General features: G+C 53.7%; 2 protein-coding genes and 1 long non-coding RNA gene across 3 annotated transcripts; 2 read left to right on the top strand and 1 right to left on the bottom strand.

Annotated features, from left to right (window-relative positions):
- The first annotated feature begins 1628 nt into the window (after positions 1-1628).
- Positions 1629-4938, top strand: ADO (2-aminoethanethiol dioxygenase). The gene has a single exon (XM_071749115.1). It carries the CDS (start codon positions 1716-1718, stop codon positions 2589-2591), a length of 876 nt encoding a protein of 291 aa, XP_071605216.1. The 5' UTR covers positions 1629-1715; the 3' UTR covers positions 2592-4938.
- Positions 4939-6672: 1734 nt separating this feature from the next.
- On the bottom strand, positions 6673-9551 carry EGR2 (early growth response 2). Its single transcript, XM_071749108.1, has 2 exons — positions 8977-9551; positions 6673-8635 (listed from the first exon to the last, which is right to left on the bottom strand). Exons 1-2 carry the CDS (start codon positions 9152-9154, stop codon positions 7410-7412), a joined length of 1404 nt encoding a protein of 467 aa, XP_071605209.1. The 5' UTR covers positions 9155-9551; the 3' UTR covers positions 6673-7409.
- On the top strand, positions 7685-12473 carry LOC139798457 (uncharacterized). Its single transcript, XR_011726823.1, has 3 exons — positions 7685-7775; positions 9916-10025; positions 12013-12473. It is a non-coding gene; the product is annotated as an uncharacterized lncRNA (long non-coding RNA).
- The last annotated feature ends 3065 nt before the right edge of the window (positions 12474-15538 follow it).

Below are 15538 nucleotides of genomic sequence, written 5' to 3'. Positions count from 1 at the left end.
TCAGATGGAACTCAAAAGTAGCAACTTGAATGATCATCCTCTTCTTCGAAGAAGAGACAATAATGGCATGACTGAAACCTACATTTGTGCACCAAACATGTTTATGGAAGGACCAAAATAGGTTTGCAGAAATTCAAGTCACCAAACTTTGTTTACAGTATCAGTATTTCATCCCCTGCAGAGCCATCACATGCCTGCAACATCTACCTCTGAATCATGTGCAATATTTCTGGCTCACGTGCAATATCTAAGAATACTGAGGCTATATATATATATATATATATATATACACACACACATATCTTACTTAAGCTTAATGCATATCTTAAGACTCCAGTTTGCCTTTAATCAAGAAAATGCATTGGTTTTCCTTGTTTTTTAATAATTTTTTTAAAACTTGGTTGGACTGCTGCTACTGCAGTCTCATTTGACTGAGTATTATTATCACTCCCTGTTTTTTTCAGAATCTCAACCACCTGGGCCTCGACCTACCATGGTACTTCTGTGGTGAACACCTGCTTAAATAACTGAACTCAAGGTGGTATGAGCCTATATATTCTTGTAATCAGAACCTAACTTGTTTAACAGATCCCAGCACTAATAGGTTAATTTCTGAATTCAAAATTTCAGTATTTTCTAGGCATAATCTGCTATGTGCAGTCATGCATACTGGAAAGAGGGTAATAGGATCATTGCCACACGTATATAAATGACATTAAACTACGCAGGTAATGCCCTGGCAGAATAAATGCTGTATACCCTTTCTGTACATCAGCCTGAAACAACCATGCGCGGGCTCCACCAGGCTGGAACTGAGCCAAAAGATTATCTCCATCCTCTCTGTCACACGTGGATTCTCTAAGGATCGGCGTCTGGAACTCCATGTGCTCATCCGATGTTAATCTGTGGTTAAAGATAATGAATTCAGATACAATCACACTCAAGAGTGACATCAAGGACAGCACGTGCCGTACAGAAAGACTTCAATCCACGATTCCGACGGGAGAGCGGCAGTCAAAAAATTAGTTGAAATCTGATAAATTTGCCAGTGGCTTAAATGTAACGAGCAATAGGTGATCAAAAAGACACTGTTTACCTACCCCGTTATACGTCTGTGACACTGTCCATGCTCTACCGTGCTCAGTTTTACACGGACACGTACAAAGCTCTTCCCCTGCGCCTTTTCCTCACCCTCCCGCAGCTACACGGCACGAAACACAAGCTCAGGGAGCTCCCTTTATCACCACAGCCTCCCGGTTACCGGCAGGCCGGGTGCTGCGAGACCGCTTGCCCGCCGGGAGAGGAGCCCTCCCACTGCCCGGAGCCCGGGGCCCGCAGCCAGGGCGGTCGCTGCCCGCGGCGCGGCCCTCTCCGCACGTCCCACCGCACCTCAAGCCCCGCGGCGCTAAGATGGCGGCCGCGGGCGGTCCAGCCGCACACCCGCGGGAACCCTCCGGGCCCGCCGCCCCTCACACACCACCCCGCGGGACGCAGCCCCCGCCGGACACTCACCTCCGCCGGCCCCGATGGGGAGCCGTAGTCCTCCTCCCTCTTCCTTCCATCCTCCTCTTTCTTCCCTCCTCCCTCCCTCACCGCCGCCGCTGCCCCCGCCGCTCCCAGCCCCGTGCCGCCCGCCCACCCGCACCAACCCCGGCGGCTCCGCGCTCTCGCGGGGCCCCGGGGAGCGGGGTGAGGGTGCGGGGCGACTGCGGAGCATGGGGAAAGCGCGGCGGGTGCGGGCAGGACTACGAGCCCCGTGGTGCACGGCGGGGCGGATGCGCCTGCGCGGCGGGGCGGGGGCAGGAGGCGGAAGCGGCGAGGGTCCCGCCTGCCGCGGCCGGGCCGGGCCGGGTGCCGCCATGCCCCGGGACAACATGGCCTCCCTGATCCAGCGGGTGGCGCGGCAGGCGCGGATCACATTCCGCAGCCCGGCGGGCCCGGCCTTCGGGGAGAACCTGCACCGGCTGCAGCAGCTGCTGGACGAGGTGCGCGCCGAGGACTTGCACTTGGCGCCGCGGGGGCCGTCGGCAGCAGCGGCGGCGGGCGGGGGGTTGCCGTGGGCCGGCGTGGTGCCGCCCGTCAGCTATATGCACATCTGCGAGACGGAGAGCTTCAGCATGGGCGTGTTCCTGCTGCGGAGCGGCGCCTGCATCCCGCTGCACGACCACCCGGGCATGAACGGCATGCTGAAGGTGCTCTACGGCACGCTGCGTATCGCCTGCCTGGACACGCTGCCCCCCACCGCCGCCGCCCCGCCGCCCGCCGCCGCCGGCGGGCCCTGCCACCGCGCCCTGTTCCGCTCCCGCCAGCACTACACGCCGGCCTCCCCGCCCTGCCTCCTCTCGCCGCACACCGACAACCTCCACCAGATCGACGCCGTGGACGGGCCCGCCGCCTTCCTCGACATCCTGGCGCCGCCCTACGACCCCCAGCACGGCCGGGACTGCCACTACTACCGCCTGCTGGAGGGGCCGCCGGCTGGCGCCGAGCCGCCCGGGTTGCCGCGGGAGGTCTGGCTGATGGAGACCCCGCAGGCCGCCGACTTCTGGTGCGGGGGCGAACCCTATCCCGGGCCCCGCGTCTGCCTCTGAGGCGGCCCGGGCCCAGCGGCGGCCCGGGGGACCGATGGGACGGTTGGCGGGAGCCTTCCGCCAGCCCGGCCGCCTTCTCTCGCTCCAAGCCCCGGCCCCGGCGGGCAGTGCCGCCTGAACCACGGCTGCGCCTTGCCCGTTGTCCCGTGTCCGGGCGGCGGGACGGGGGGTGCTGGCTGGGGCTCCCCGGGAACGCTGCGATGCCAAGCCGGTCTCTTTCACAGGCCTGCCCGGCTCTGTGTCGGGGACAGTAAAGCGCTTCTGTGCTTATCTCCTGTGGGCTGACGTGGAGGACTAGCACGGTTAAACTTCTGCTCAACTGAATGGCTGGGGGGAAATAATCCAGCATCCTGTGTAAATAGTGTGTCTGTCGTGTGTCAGCGAGGGGGATCGGGCTCCGGCAGGGAGAGCAAATGCAATGAGAATTGTCACAGGACACCCAGACTTTTTCCACCACCAGAGCCAGCTGGCACTGGTTGGGTAAATGGAGCGTACCCACCCAGCCTGGGTAGGGGGCTGCTCTGTCTGCAGCTTTTTGGGACTTCATCTCCAGAGCAAGTCTCAGCAAGAACTGTACCCTGCTAGCAAAAACCTAAACCCAGAATAACACCTAAGGCAGGATGTGCTTCTTGATCCCCAGGGCTGTTAAAGGAATCCCTGCTCCGAAGGGACACTATCAGGTTTAGAATTACTTAATGGTTCCTTAAACTGTTGAATGTAAGATCTTGATATTGCAACTCAGATCTACAGTCTATGCATCTTTCCTTCAAGTAGGAGAAGGAGACTGATCAGCTGCTAACAAACCGCACTTGGAACCTCTTGTGCAGTGGTGGCAGATGGTAGCAGAAACCGAGCATCTTAAAAGGAAAAACCAACTATCCACTGTTGTGTTGTGGAAACTACTCTAGAAACACGATGTATTTGCAAACCCTATATACAGCAGCACACATAACCTATGTACAGATAAGGTTTGACCTGATGTCTTTTCTTTCAAGCGTGGTCTGTGTTTTCATACAGACAAGTAAACGCTTCGGGCTTCTGAAGCCTTGTGGTTTCCCTCTTTGTACTATTTATAAAGACTACTTTTTCATAACACTTTTAAAAAAACGTAGCATAAAAGAGACACCACGAATTTCACCTTGCTATGATGAAAGCACTCTGGAGATGCAGTTTGTCTACAGCAGGGGATGCAGTCTTTCTAAGAAGGGAGAAACTTTCTGTAGTTGAAATACTCTGTACTGCAAGGACTGGTCTTGTGCCTATTTGTCCTAATGCACACTTTGTACCACGAACCCAGGCTGGGGTGGCTTGGCCCTCTTGGTCAAGATGTGGAAATTTGAACAAGAAAACATGACTTACCAACCTCCCAAGTGATGTGCCAACCCGCTCCAGAAATCATTCCACAACTGGCTTTAATTTTTTGTTGTGTATTTATAAAAGCAGACTTGTTTTTCCTGTACAGTGGCTTGTATGTGCGAAGTTTTAAATTTTTAAATGATCCTGACACAGCATTGGGGTTTTTGTTGGTTTGGGTTTTTTTGGGTTTTTTTTTGGCCTGTGAAAGAATGATTGTAAAATACAGTCAGTGTTATGCATGCACAGATTAATTCTTTTGCAAGGAAAAAATAGTGGAAATTATTTCAAGTGATCTCCATTTATTCTCGCAGCACTTTAAAGTGTCTGATATTTCTGCAGCTGGCTTACCTGTTTTTCCTGGAATTCCCCTGCAGCTTAGCATTAGTTAATGTGCAACAATTCTCCTTCGAATGTAGCCATTAACTATAACGCAATGCCTCCCTGTGTTACAGGCTGTTTCCAGCTCTCTCCGATGCTAATGAAGACCATCATGTTTTTTCAGAAGTTCACAAAGATAGCGTGGTGCATGCAAGCAGCTGTACTGGAAAAACAAACTGTAACAGAGAGCATTTTTTAATCTCATCTGTTCTGTCCTCCCCTTAGGTCTTTCTGTTCGGTTACGAATTATTTTTCTCCACGTGTGAAACCTAGTCAAGACGTTTAATGGGATAGGACTTTAATGCATCTTTTCATAGAGGACAGCATGGCTCCTTACACTGCAGAGTGTTGTTAACAGTTGTGGCAAAACCTTTCTAATAAACGTAGCTGGGAAAAGTAGCAAAGAAAACCTGAGATGCATCGAAGAAAAGCCTCTTTGTGTAATTTCTTGCTTACTCAGTAACAAACTTCATATGTTCTAGATATCTGTAAGCAGAAGGTTTAAGTCTGTAATGCTGTTCCTTCTCTCTGCAGTCTGGTTATTGTGTTTTCACACAATACTGTGTGAAATTACTGTTATTGCTGAATTACAGAATAAATACAAGGTATCTCACCACTGACTAGTCATTACTTTCCTTCACAAGTACAAGTGTCTTGAACCAAGTATGGTACAGAGCACAAGTGGTTTTTTGATGAAGTCCATACGGTGCTACTGGTGATGCTTAACACTGGGTTCTGAGCCCAAACCTTCCACCAGTGCCCCCGAGACAAATCCAGGCACATGTGGTAGTACCACTCTTGAAGCTGGCTGTTACTGTAAGGCAAAGGCATGGGTGTAAAACTGCTCACTGTTACATGGTGTAAGGTTTCCTTGCAGCTATGTGCTAGGCATCGGCAGTTTTCGTAGTACAGTTTGTTTTCCATTTCTGTGTTACCTTGTTTTGCTTTAATCTGGGGTTTTACTCTTGTAGCATGCATGCAGAGAGTAACTTGGAGAGTGCAAGCAGCACCTCGGGTTGTGTGCTTGGGTAGCTGAGATGCCAGCTTTGCTCGCTACACTGGCTGCAACAAAGCTGCCGTTTTCCGAGGCTGTGGCAGTACCTTCAGGAACCCAGCAAGCTGAGAGCAGGGGATCCCATCCATCTTCCTGTACCACAGCCCACTGACGCTGCCCAAGGAGGCCGTGGTTCCCATGGGGTTCCATCTCTGATACCTCTGTGCCAGCAGGCCCAGAGGCTCTTTTTGGGGTCAGGGGCACACAAGTGGCACCGACAGACACAGCAGGGGAGGCAAAGGCTTACTTGTGCTGCTAAGGTGGACCTGGCCTCTCCCCTTGGCTTCTCCATCCCATGTAGACTGGTCCATACCTGGCTTTGGAAGCCTGCTTCATGTCTGATTCAAAACCGGGCACCTTGCTTCAGCTATCGATGACTGCCCTTCCCAAGCAAAGAGTGAGAGCAGCAGCTCCAAATGCCAGTGCCAGTTCCAGAAGAACAAGGAGCAGGACACTTCAGGCAGAGAAGGCAGGTGCCAGCGAGACTTAGCACAGCGAAATGCAGCAGCGGGGCAAACAGAGGCTGGGAGCGACGGGGCAAGGGCTTTGCTCTCCGCTGTGCTGGGCTGTGCTGCTGGCGGTGCGGGCAGCACCGTACCGGGGATCTCTGTGGCAGCGGGGTGAGCCCACGGGGCTGGTATGGCCCGGCACTGAAGGCAGCACCCGAGGGTGGGCCAAGCCAGCATAACGTCTTAAAAAACAATAACAAGAATACAAGAATTGGGGGGGGGGGGGAGGAAAAAAAAGGAAAAAAAAAAAAAAAGAAGAAAAAAAAAAAGCAAGCAGTGCCATGTTGCGGCCGGATGGGTTCAGCAGAAAAATCCCGGCTGCACGGTGGGGGTGAGGGCTGCCGCCGCCCCCGGCCCCCGCGGAGCTCCCGAGAGGGGGCCGGTGCCTCCCACCCAGCCCCGCGCCTCCTACAACTGCTTTCCTCGGCCGTCGGGGCGGCGGTACCTGCTGTTCCGGAGGTGCCCACTCGTAGAGGTTGCCTGCGGCGGATCGTAACCGCGGAACAAAACAGAAAGTGAGTCAAAAAAACCCACCCCGCTCCCCGGTTAATATTAAGCCTGTCTCTCGACTCCGAGGGAAATCCCCGCCCGAGAGCTAGTGTTTGTTACGCTGGGACCGGGACCGCTGGTTTTCCGCGCCGAGGCGGTGCGCTGCGCACAGCGGAGACCGGGCCGGGCAGCCTCGAAGCCCCCCGCAGCCGGCGGCCGGCGCGGTCCGGGAACGGGCGGGAGGCACCCCCTCCCCCAGGCCGGGCCAGGCAACCTACGGAAATAAAGGTGTCAATTTAACATAATTAAGAGATTTATTTGTCGTCTTTTATAAACCTTGTAAGCACCGACCCTATTGTCGAAAAGTTTATTTACAGTGGCCAGAAAGAAACGCGCTCTCCTTCCAGCTCCCGTTAGTGGTTGTGCATTATTCGTGTTACCTGCTGCGCGCCGGCTCCCGGCGGACAACGGGCAACGGTTCTAGCCAGAGTATTTACATCCCGTCCCAAGTTCTACTACAAACGTAACACTTTTAAGTCACGAAAATAAAAACCAAAAAACAAACAAACAAAAAACCCAACAAAACCAAAAAATCAACCAACCAAACAAAAACCAAAAGAAAACCAAAACCCCAAAACAGTGCGTACAAAAATATAGTCTCTAAGAAAAAAAAAAAATCCCAATATTAATAGGCAGATATGTACAGCCATTCTAAAACCAGGGAGGGAAAACTTTCGGGTCTCGGTGTCGCCGCTGTCGTCGGAGCGGATCGGTAAGGCACCCCCCACATGCAGACAGGGGACCGGGCTCTACACCACACAAGGCACCAAGGACACCTCACCACGACGGTACTGCATGCATCCATCCAACCAACCATCCATCCTCCCGCCGCAGCCCCTATGTACACCCGCCGGCCCGGCCCAGCCTGCCCCGGCCCTGGGGACCCCCCGCAGGTGCTCATTGCTTCCCGCCGGGCTCCGCGTCCCGCCGCGCTAGGCGGCCCCGCGGCTCCGCTCTGGCTCCTGCGCGCCTTCAGGGCGTCCGCGTCCGCGCTGCGCAGGGGGCCAGGGCAGCGGCGCCGCTCCCGCCGCCGGGCTGCGGGCACCCGCCGGCGGCGGCGGCGGCAGCAGCAGCTCCTTTCCGCTCCTTCTGGCGCAGGTGGATCTTGGTGTGCCGCTTCCTCTCGTCGGAGCGGGCGAACTTCCTGCCGCAGAAGTCGCAGGCGAAGGGCTTCTCGCCGGTGTGCGTGCGGATGTGGGTGGTGAGGTGGTCGCTGCGGCTGAAGTTCCGCATGCAGATGCGGCACTGGAAGGGCTTGTGGCCCGTGTGGATGCGAATGTGCCGGGTGAGCTCGTCGGAGCGGGAGAAGCGGCGGTCGCAGCCCTCAGCGGGGCAAGGGTAGGGCCTCTCGTGGACTGGCGTCTTGCTGGGCCGGTTGGGGTATTTGCGGGGCCGCAGGATGGGCCGCAGCGGCAGGTGGTGCGGGCTGTAGGCGCCGGCGGGCAGCCGGGCTCCCGCGCCCTCACCCCCGCCGCCCCCGCCGCCGCCGGGAGCGGTGCCGGGGGCGGTGCCCGCCGGGGGTGCCCCCATGGTGAAGTTGCGGATGGTGGAGAGCGGCGTGAGGGGCGGCGGGACGCGCAGCGAGTCGAGGGGGCAGGGAAAGGGCTTGCGGTCGGGGCCGGCGTGCAGCTCCCGCTGGCACTGGGGCGGCGGGAAGAAGCCGCCGTATTCGGGGATCATGGTGAAGAGCCCGCCGTCGGCCGCCGCCGCCTTCGGGGAGGGGTAGGAGGGCGGCGGGGGGAACGGCAGCGCCCCGCCGCTGGCGGCGGGCAGGAAAGCTGAGGAGGGGTCCTGCGGGTACAGGTCGCCGCAGCCCGAGTAGGGCGGCGGCGGCGGCGAGTAGAGGTGCTCCAGGTCGGCCGGCTGGCCCTGCGCCATAGTGCAGCCGAGGGCCCCGGCCAGCGGGTTGGGGGAGGCGGCGGAGGCGGCGGTGACCGAGGAGGAGGCGGAGGAGGCGGCGGAGGGGGCGGCGGGGGCGGCGGAGGAGGGCGTGCTGACCCCCTGCAGGATCCCCGCGCTCACGATGTTGATGATGCCCTCGGGGTAGCAGCCGGCGCCGGGGTACTGCGGGTCGATGGAGAATTTGCCCATGTAGGTGAAGGTCTGGTTGCGGGAGGTCGGGGCGCTGGGCGCGAAGCCGCCGCCGTAGGGAAGGTCCAGTGCCCGCTTGTCGCCCATGTCCACGTTGATCATGCCGTCTGGGGGGGCAAGGAGCCGGTCAGCTCTCCGCACCGCGCCCACCGGGCGGCCCGGCACCGCTCCCGGTCCCGGACGCCGCCCGGCCCAGCCCGGCACGGAGCTCCGGTGCGCACATGTTGCGCTCCGAGCCGGCCCCAACTTTGCCCCCAAGCCGAGCGCGGAGGCAGGGCTGCCGCGAGAGCTGCGGGAGACCCCGGCGGGCGGCGGGAGGGCCCCGGAGGGGCCGCGGCCCCCGTCGCTATCCGCTTCCCGCCCGCCCTGCCATCCGCCGCCCCGGGTCTCCGCCGCCCTCCGCGGGCGGCCCGGCCCGCCCCTGCGCGGCCGCGCGGGCTCCGCTTACCTCCTGCCACTCCGCTCATCTGGTCAAACGGCCCTGCCAGGTCGGCATTGGGGAAGATCGCGACCGAAGTTGGCAGCGCGGCGGAGATGTCATCCGCAGGGTAAATGCCCTCGGGGAGCTGGTGCACGAACCCTCCGAGGGTCACCGGGATCTTGTCCACCGCCTTGGCGGTCATCATGGGGGCAGCGGGGCGGCCGGGGGGAGCGGCGCTCCCGGCCGGCGGTGGGCGCTCGGGGCTGGGAGGTGGGGGCAGCGAGGAGGGAGGGGGCGATTTCCCCGGCCTCCCACTACCGGCGCGGGGGGACGGCGGGGAGAGGGCGCGGGGCGCGAGGAGGCATGTGCTGAGGGGGCGGGCGGCCGCCCCGTCGCGGCGGTGCCGGTGCCCCGGGAGAGCCGCGCTCCCGCCGCAGCTCGCGCTGGAGGACACGTCTGGCGGGAAGTATTTATGGGGGCCCCCTGAATGCCCGGGACGTCACTGCCCATATAAGGACTGAGGAACGGGGCCCGGCAGTCACGTGGGTGCCCGCGTGCGGGACCCGCCGCCCCGCGCCCGCCCTGACCCCCCCCTCCCCGAGCCCCCCCCTCCTTCCCCCGTTCCGCACCCCGCGGGGGCGGCCCCGACCCGCCCCGGCCCCGCGCAGCCCCAGCCGCGCCCCGCCACCGCCCAGGGGGGTATTCCGGTGGCGGAGCCCTTGTCCTAAAAAGGCGAGGATCCGGCCCCGCCCCGCTTGCCCTTTTTAGGCCTGGTTCCGGAAAATTTTAAAAAGCTCGGAAAAACAGAGGAGGTCCCGGGGCCGCCCCTCCGGACCTCGCTCACTTTCTCAGCATCCCGTAACCGCAAAAAAAAAAACAGCCCAGCCACAGAATCGGAATCCGGCTGCTCCTTTCTTAAATAAAAAAATTGGGGGTTTTTTGGTTTTTTTTTTTTTTTCCCCTGAGTTACGGATGGAAAGAGACGCCGAGAAGAGCGAGCGCGTCGCTGCTTTTTTTGGAAAATGTCTGATCTATATATACCGTCGCTAAAGCTGGAACCGCCTGCTCCGCCGTCGGTGGGTTGTTATTGTACCGGCGGGCGCAGTCGGTGATGGGACAGAGAGGGCGGCGGGGGGACACCCGTCCCGCCCCCCCACCCCACTCCGGCCCGGCCCGGCCTTGCCGCTCCCCCCCTGCTCGAAGAACCGACCTCTTGCTTCCACTGCCGCGTCCCACTTCTCGAGGCCCCATCCTCAGTACCACTTCCACTCCCTTTTTTGCCTTTCTTTACCTACAGTCTCCTCAATAACGAGGGTATCAAACCAAAGAGCACTTAAATTCTAGCAGGTTCTCTTTTTTTTTTCTTTTTTTTTTTTCTTTTTTTTTTTTTTTTTTTTTTTTCTTTTTTCCAAAGTACTAAAAATATCCTCCCTTGTGCCTCCCTTCCCAGGAGAAGCCAATCTTTCATATGCTGTTCCCAAGCTCAGAGCTTGCAGCCCCTACATCTTCTTGCTGATGGGGGTGTCAGATGTAATTATTTTTGAAAGCTGTATCCCATGCTATGTTCATGTCACTAATCTCATTACATAGGAATATTTCATCTCATGGCAGTTTATTCCTGCATTTAGGCAAGCAACTCTCACATGTGGTCTGTAGCGTGCAAGGACCTTTTTTAGTGGTCTGCAGAGAAAAAAACCCATTGTCAACTGAAGCAGCAGCAAGACAGGGCAATATAAGAGAGATGCTACAGAAGCATACTCCCATTCCAAAGCAACAAGCCAGAGAATACATAGAAAGGTTAAATCCTTCTCACTTCCATTTTCACCTGCAGATATCATTACTTACAGGTTTCAGGACACATGTCCCTATGTCATGTGCACTTAGTTCCGCCTCGAGTCCCAAACACTGTCATATGCCTCTGTCTCCCAGGCCCCTCTTCTCCATACAACACTTCACACCTCACCTGTTTAAGGCTCTCTCATTTCCTCTGTTTTTGTTTCACTGCCCTTGGTGCTGTTCCGGGTTCACCAGTTGTTCGGTCACTGCAGAGCCCAGGCTGGACAGGAGTGTGCCTGAAGCAGTAAAAAGGGGCATTTATCATACTTGCTAAGGAATAGTAGGCATAAACCTAGATATTTTCCTTTATGAGTGTTCAGGGAAGTGTTCACAGAAAGTAGTAAATATATAATATTTATTGGTTTTTAATGCTGATTTTGTTACTGGTCCTTTCTAGCTCTTAATGTATAACCAGTACAGGTTGACAGGTGAGATTTAGTTGAAAGAAAGCTCATGTTCAGTTTCAGTAGGATTCTAGATATTTTTGTTTTAAAACCCCATCTCAATTTTAAAGTTAAATTGTGACAGAGAGAGAGAGACAGGTACTGGGAAATTTGACTGAGAAGTAAGAGCAATTGTATTGTATCTTTCCATTATAGCTAAGCTATAATTGGTCTAATCACTACTATGAAAGAACAAAATATTGTAATCTGTTGTGCGGTGGGACAAGTCACTTCACATGAATTTGAGAAACAGGTAGCTCTAAGTGCACCTCCTTACTGCAAAATATCACAGACATATCAGATACAGGTTTTAAGCATACTTTACCATGTCTTTCTCTGTTACTTGAAGATACCCAGTGCCTGCTGATGACACTAAATCATGATGCACACAGGAGAAGGAAGAATCAAGGTTTCACATCCCACCCATGTCTCAGTTCTACCTTTGAACTCACTTGGTGAGTTTAATGTTCTTCCACTATGGAGAAGGATTCAGTGAAAGACTTACACAAACAAAAACTAACATACCTCCTAGCTAACTTCACCAAAGGAATACTACTATTAGTTGACTTTGTTGGTTAATGTTGAAAGGTTTTTCAAGAGTGGGGTAAACCGTGTCTGATTTCTGGTCTTTACACAGACAGTAAAGTCACTCGACTTCTCTCAATGGGAGCCTTGTGTGAGCTGCAACAGAATCCAGTGCGGGGCAACATGAAAACATAGTTAATGCTTGGTCTTCATGAAGATGTTGACAGATGATACTCAAATGTTTCTGGTTCCTTTCCAGATGTTCTTGCTGTAGTGCTTCATATGTGCTTTGTGCCTTTGATCCCTGTATGGCTGATTATCCCAGACTCTGAGGATAGACTGTCCAACTCAGACTGACGTCAATGAGCCTTACACGCAAAAAATCCTGCTGATTCCTGCGGTTCCTATAAACCACGTGGTTTCATATGATGGACAGATTGCTTGTGTGAAGTGCTGAAGCCCCACTCACACCAAGCGGAGTTGCACCTCATACACACGTGATCTGTCTGACTGGCTCTAACACTTGTAGAGGGGGGTTCAGAGCTGAGGGGCAGAACATCTCTTATATTCCAAATTTCTTGAAACTGACTCCCTGTGGATTTATTGTATTCACTCTTATCAAGGTGCTAGCTGATGGTGCACTGGGTATATTTTTCTGCAATCATTTTGTACAAGTACTTGAGATAGGAGTTTTAGAAATAAAATTGTCCTTGCCTCTATACCTGAGCTTGAGAGTGTCTGAGTATGAAAAGGCAGCTCATCATCTGTGGAGCTGGCAGCACCATTTAACTGGCTTAACATTACACATTTGAGTCATCTCTGCAGGGGACTACTGTGCTTTTGTAGCAAAACACATCTGACCTAATGGGCTAACAGCAGCAATTCTAGCAGGCCTGCTTGGGAAACACACCCTGTGACTTCCACTGTGCTTCCACTCCACTGCTTTCAGGAATGTTAGGGTGGCCTCAGCTCAGCAGGTGCCCTTGGGAGTGGGGACCAGACTGGGAGCAGGGACTTGCTCTGGGATGGGAGGTTTGTGGCCCTATCCTCTGAAAACAGCACAGCAAGCAACATCTGTCTTGGTCTGGGCCATTCAGGTTGTGGTTTGTGGGGTATTTTTATGTTTCATATATTGATGTTTCATATTTTAAAATAAATAAGTACATAAATAAAAATTCCTTCTCCGTAGCTGTATTTCAGTTTCCTAAATTTGCTCCTTTTCCATGGAGGTAGAGAGAGCTGTCATGTCCTCACAGGAGGAAGTGCTGGTTTACTGATACCCTTTATTTTACCAGGGGTATCTGCTTGATTCCCAGCCACTTCCCTCAAATCCACCCTGCCCTCACAGGCCTGGTACAGGCTCTCAGCCTGTGCTAGCTGGGCACTGAAACCTGGTCCCCAGCCAGGGAAACCTGCTGGAAACCTGAACATACAGAAAGTAGCTGCCTGACTGCTGGCATGTTAGGGGAAGGGGAATGGTTAAAGAGTAGAGGAGTAGGCATCCCAGTCTGCCCTTAATTACAGTACCTTGAAACCACACTGTGGTTTTCAGCCAAGGCTGCTTGTTGTCTTAGGGTAAATGCCTGTAAATTTGAAATGAGTAAATGACTTTATTGTGAGGATTTGGCTCTGGAGAGCTGTAGTAGCATCCCAAAGGGTTATTTAAATGTCAATAACATTTTCTAATTCGGGCTATAGGAATTCAACAAGCCCATGTGGAATCAGCAAGTCGCTAGTTTAAGTTTGTGTGGCTGTAAAAAAGTGTGTGTAACAGTGACAACTTCCAGTCAAATGAGAAAAACAACAAACTCGTTTCCCCAAAACCTATTCTCGTTATTAAACACACATAACATATCCTGGATATTCTTGTGGACGGTCTCTAACGTGTGTATTGAATCCATAGTCCTACCTCTGCTCACCCCTGTCGTTCCTCAGGTAACAACCGAGGGAAGGGCTGTTCCCGCAGCCAGCGGGAGGGGAGCGGGGAGCGTGTGCGGGCTCCACTGCCCTCTCCTGGGGGAAGACGCTCCCGGGAGCCGGCGAGGACACGGCAGCCGAGCCGTAAGCGGTGCGCTGGGCTGCGTGTACTGGTCTGTCACCCCATAACAGGACCCCTACAGCTTTATACCACAGACGTCCTACCTATAGGGACACCAAAGTACAGCCCTGTCGAGTCACAGATCCCGGCCAGGGCAGCCGAGCTGCCTGATGACTGTCCCACAGGCTGTGACCCCCATAGCCCCAAAGGTGTCAGGACAGAGACCACACATCCCAGAGAGGTACTGGGAGTAAGTCACAGAGGGGGCATCCCTGAGGAACAGCTAAAATATCAGCTCTGCATGATGCTTGCTGGGGGAAAATAATAAATAATTTTCTTCTCATAATAGGGAAAATAACTTGGATACACACATCATTCATGTGACAGGACTCAAAATAATGATGACTGTTTCTGAATAGCAGTAGTCTCACTGCTAAGCTCTAGTTTAGTCTTTTCTTCTGAAAGTAGTTTCACTTAGCCTTGTATTTTTCGTTCTAACACATCCCCTTTACCTTGTGTCAATACTGCCTTGTCCCATGGCTGCACTGGGCCTTCAGTCCAGAGCGAGGCTAGTTGAGCACACCCTTTAATGATGCAAGTGGTCTTCTTCCTTGGAAGACTGAAATAAAAGAAGTATAGCAAGCATCACATTTTCAATTCTCTTATTGGTCCCACTACCTAATGTCTGAATACTTGGAAAACTTGTCAGAAGGATTTCTGGACATATGCAGCATGTAGAAAAACTCACCCTCAAAATCGGCTACAGCTGAGAAGTAAGGTCATGTATGGCACCTCTTGTCAGCAGACAGGAGGGAAAGCAAAACTCTGGCACCATTTTCTAAGCAGTCTTCTGAGAAAAGAAGCAGAAGAGCTCCATGGGGTGTTTCTCAGAAACTTCCCACCCCTCCAGGGAAGCTGGAGCTATTCAGAGGAGTTCTAGACTGCCAAAGACTCTTTTGTGTTTGCACTGTCTATTCTCTACTTCTCAGAACCTGTTTCCACTTATGTCTCATTTCTCTGTACTTTGGTCTTAAACCAGTCTGCCTTGAGCCTTGAAAACCTTCATCTCTTTGCTCTGGGTTAAGTCAGTCTGAGTGTGGTTCTGGCTTTTCCTTGGTTTTTATCATCATTTATTTTCTGCTCCTGAGGGCATGTCTACATGCTCCAGTCTTGCCAGAAGACCATCCTGACTGTGAACTCCTGAGAAGAAGGGTATTCAGGTTCATTTTCAGCAAAGTTACCCAATGGATGGCTTCCTGTCAGGAACTGCCAGCAAAGTTTATTGGAGCAGAGAATATTTTTTAAAATTCCACAAAAGATTAAAATAAGCAACATGTTTTGCTTTAGAATTTCTAGGGCCAAATCTTCAAGCAGTGTAAATTAGCATATGTTTTCTGATGCTATGACCCCTACAATCTGAGTGAAAGCCAAAATTGGACACCACTTTATTTAAAGTTTTGTTACTTTTTAAGGCTAAAACTCAAACTTCTCCTGAGGGTGGGCATGGTCCTTTTTGTTCTGTATTTGGGCTGTTTCCACCTTTATTGCCAGAGGTTTTTTCCTATCTTTGATTTGTTTTCTCTGCTGTGATGTGTTGTCCTCGTTCTTTCACCTCCTCCCTCATTCATGTCTCTCTCTTTACTATGTATTGTCCAACCTTTTCAGGTCTCTTTTCTCTCTCACCCCTCCTGCTTTTCCTCTTCCTTGGTAGTTCCTTTTCCTTCCCCCTTATCTCAGCAATTGCTGC

The sequence above is a fragment of the Heliangelus exortis genome, chromosome 7, assembly GCF_036169615.1.
Source record: "Heliangelus exortis chromosome 7, bHelExo1.hap1, whole genome shotgun sequence".
NCBI classification, from domain to species: Eukaryota; Metazoa; Chordata; class Aves; order Apodiformes; family Trochilidae; genus Heliangelus; species Heliangelus exortis.
Note: the sequence above shows the minus strand (reverse complement) of the source record. Positions and strands in the feature narration are given on the sequence as shown.

What these genes read in the sequence shown, in the direction of transcription:
- ADO (XM_071749115.1), top strand. Translation starts at nt 1,716, where the DNA reads ATGGGGAAAGCGCGGCGGGTGCGGGCAGGACTACGAGCCCCGTGGTGC.
- EGR2 (XM_071749108.1), bottom strand. Translation starts at nt 9,154, where the DNA reads ATGATGACCGCCAAGGCGGTGGACAAGATCCCGGTGACCCTCGGAGGG. An exon ending in GATGAGCGGAGTGGCAGGAG is followed by an intron (nt 8,636 to 8,976) that starts GTAAGCGGAGCC and finishes TTGCCCCCCCAG; the next exon opens with ACGGCATGATCAACGTGGAC.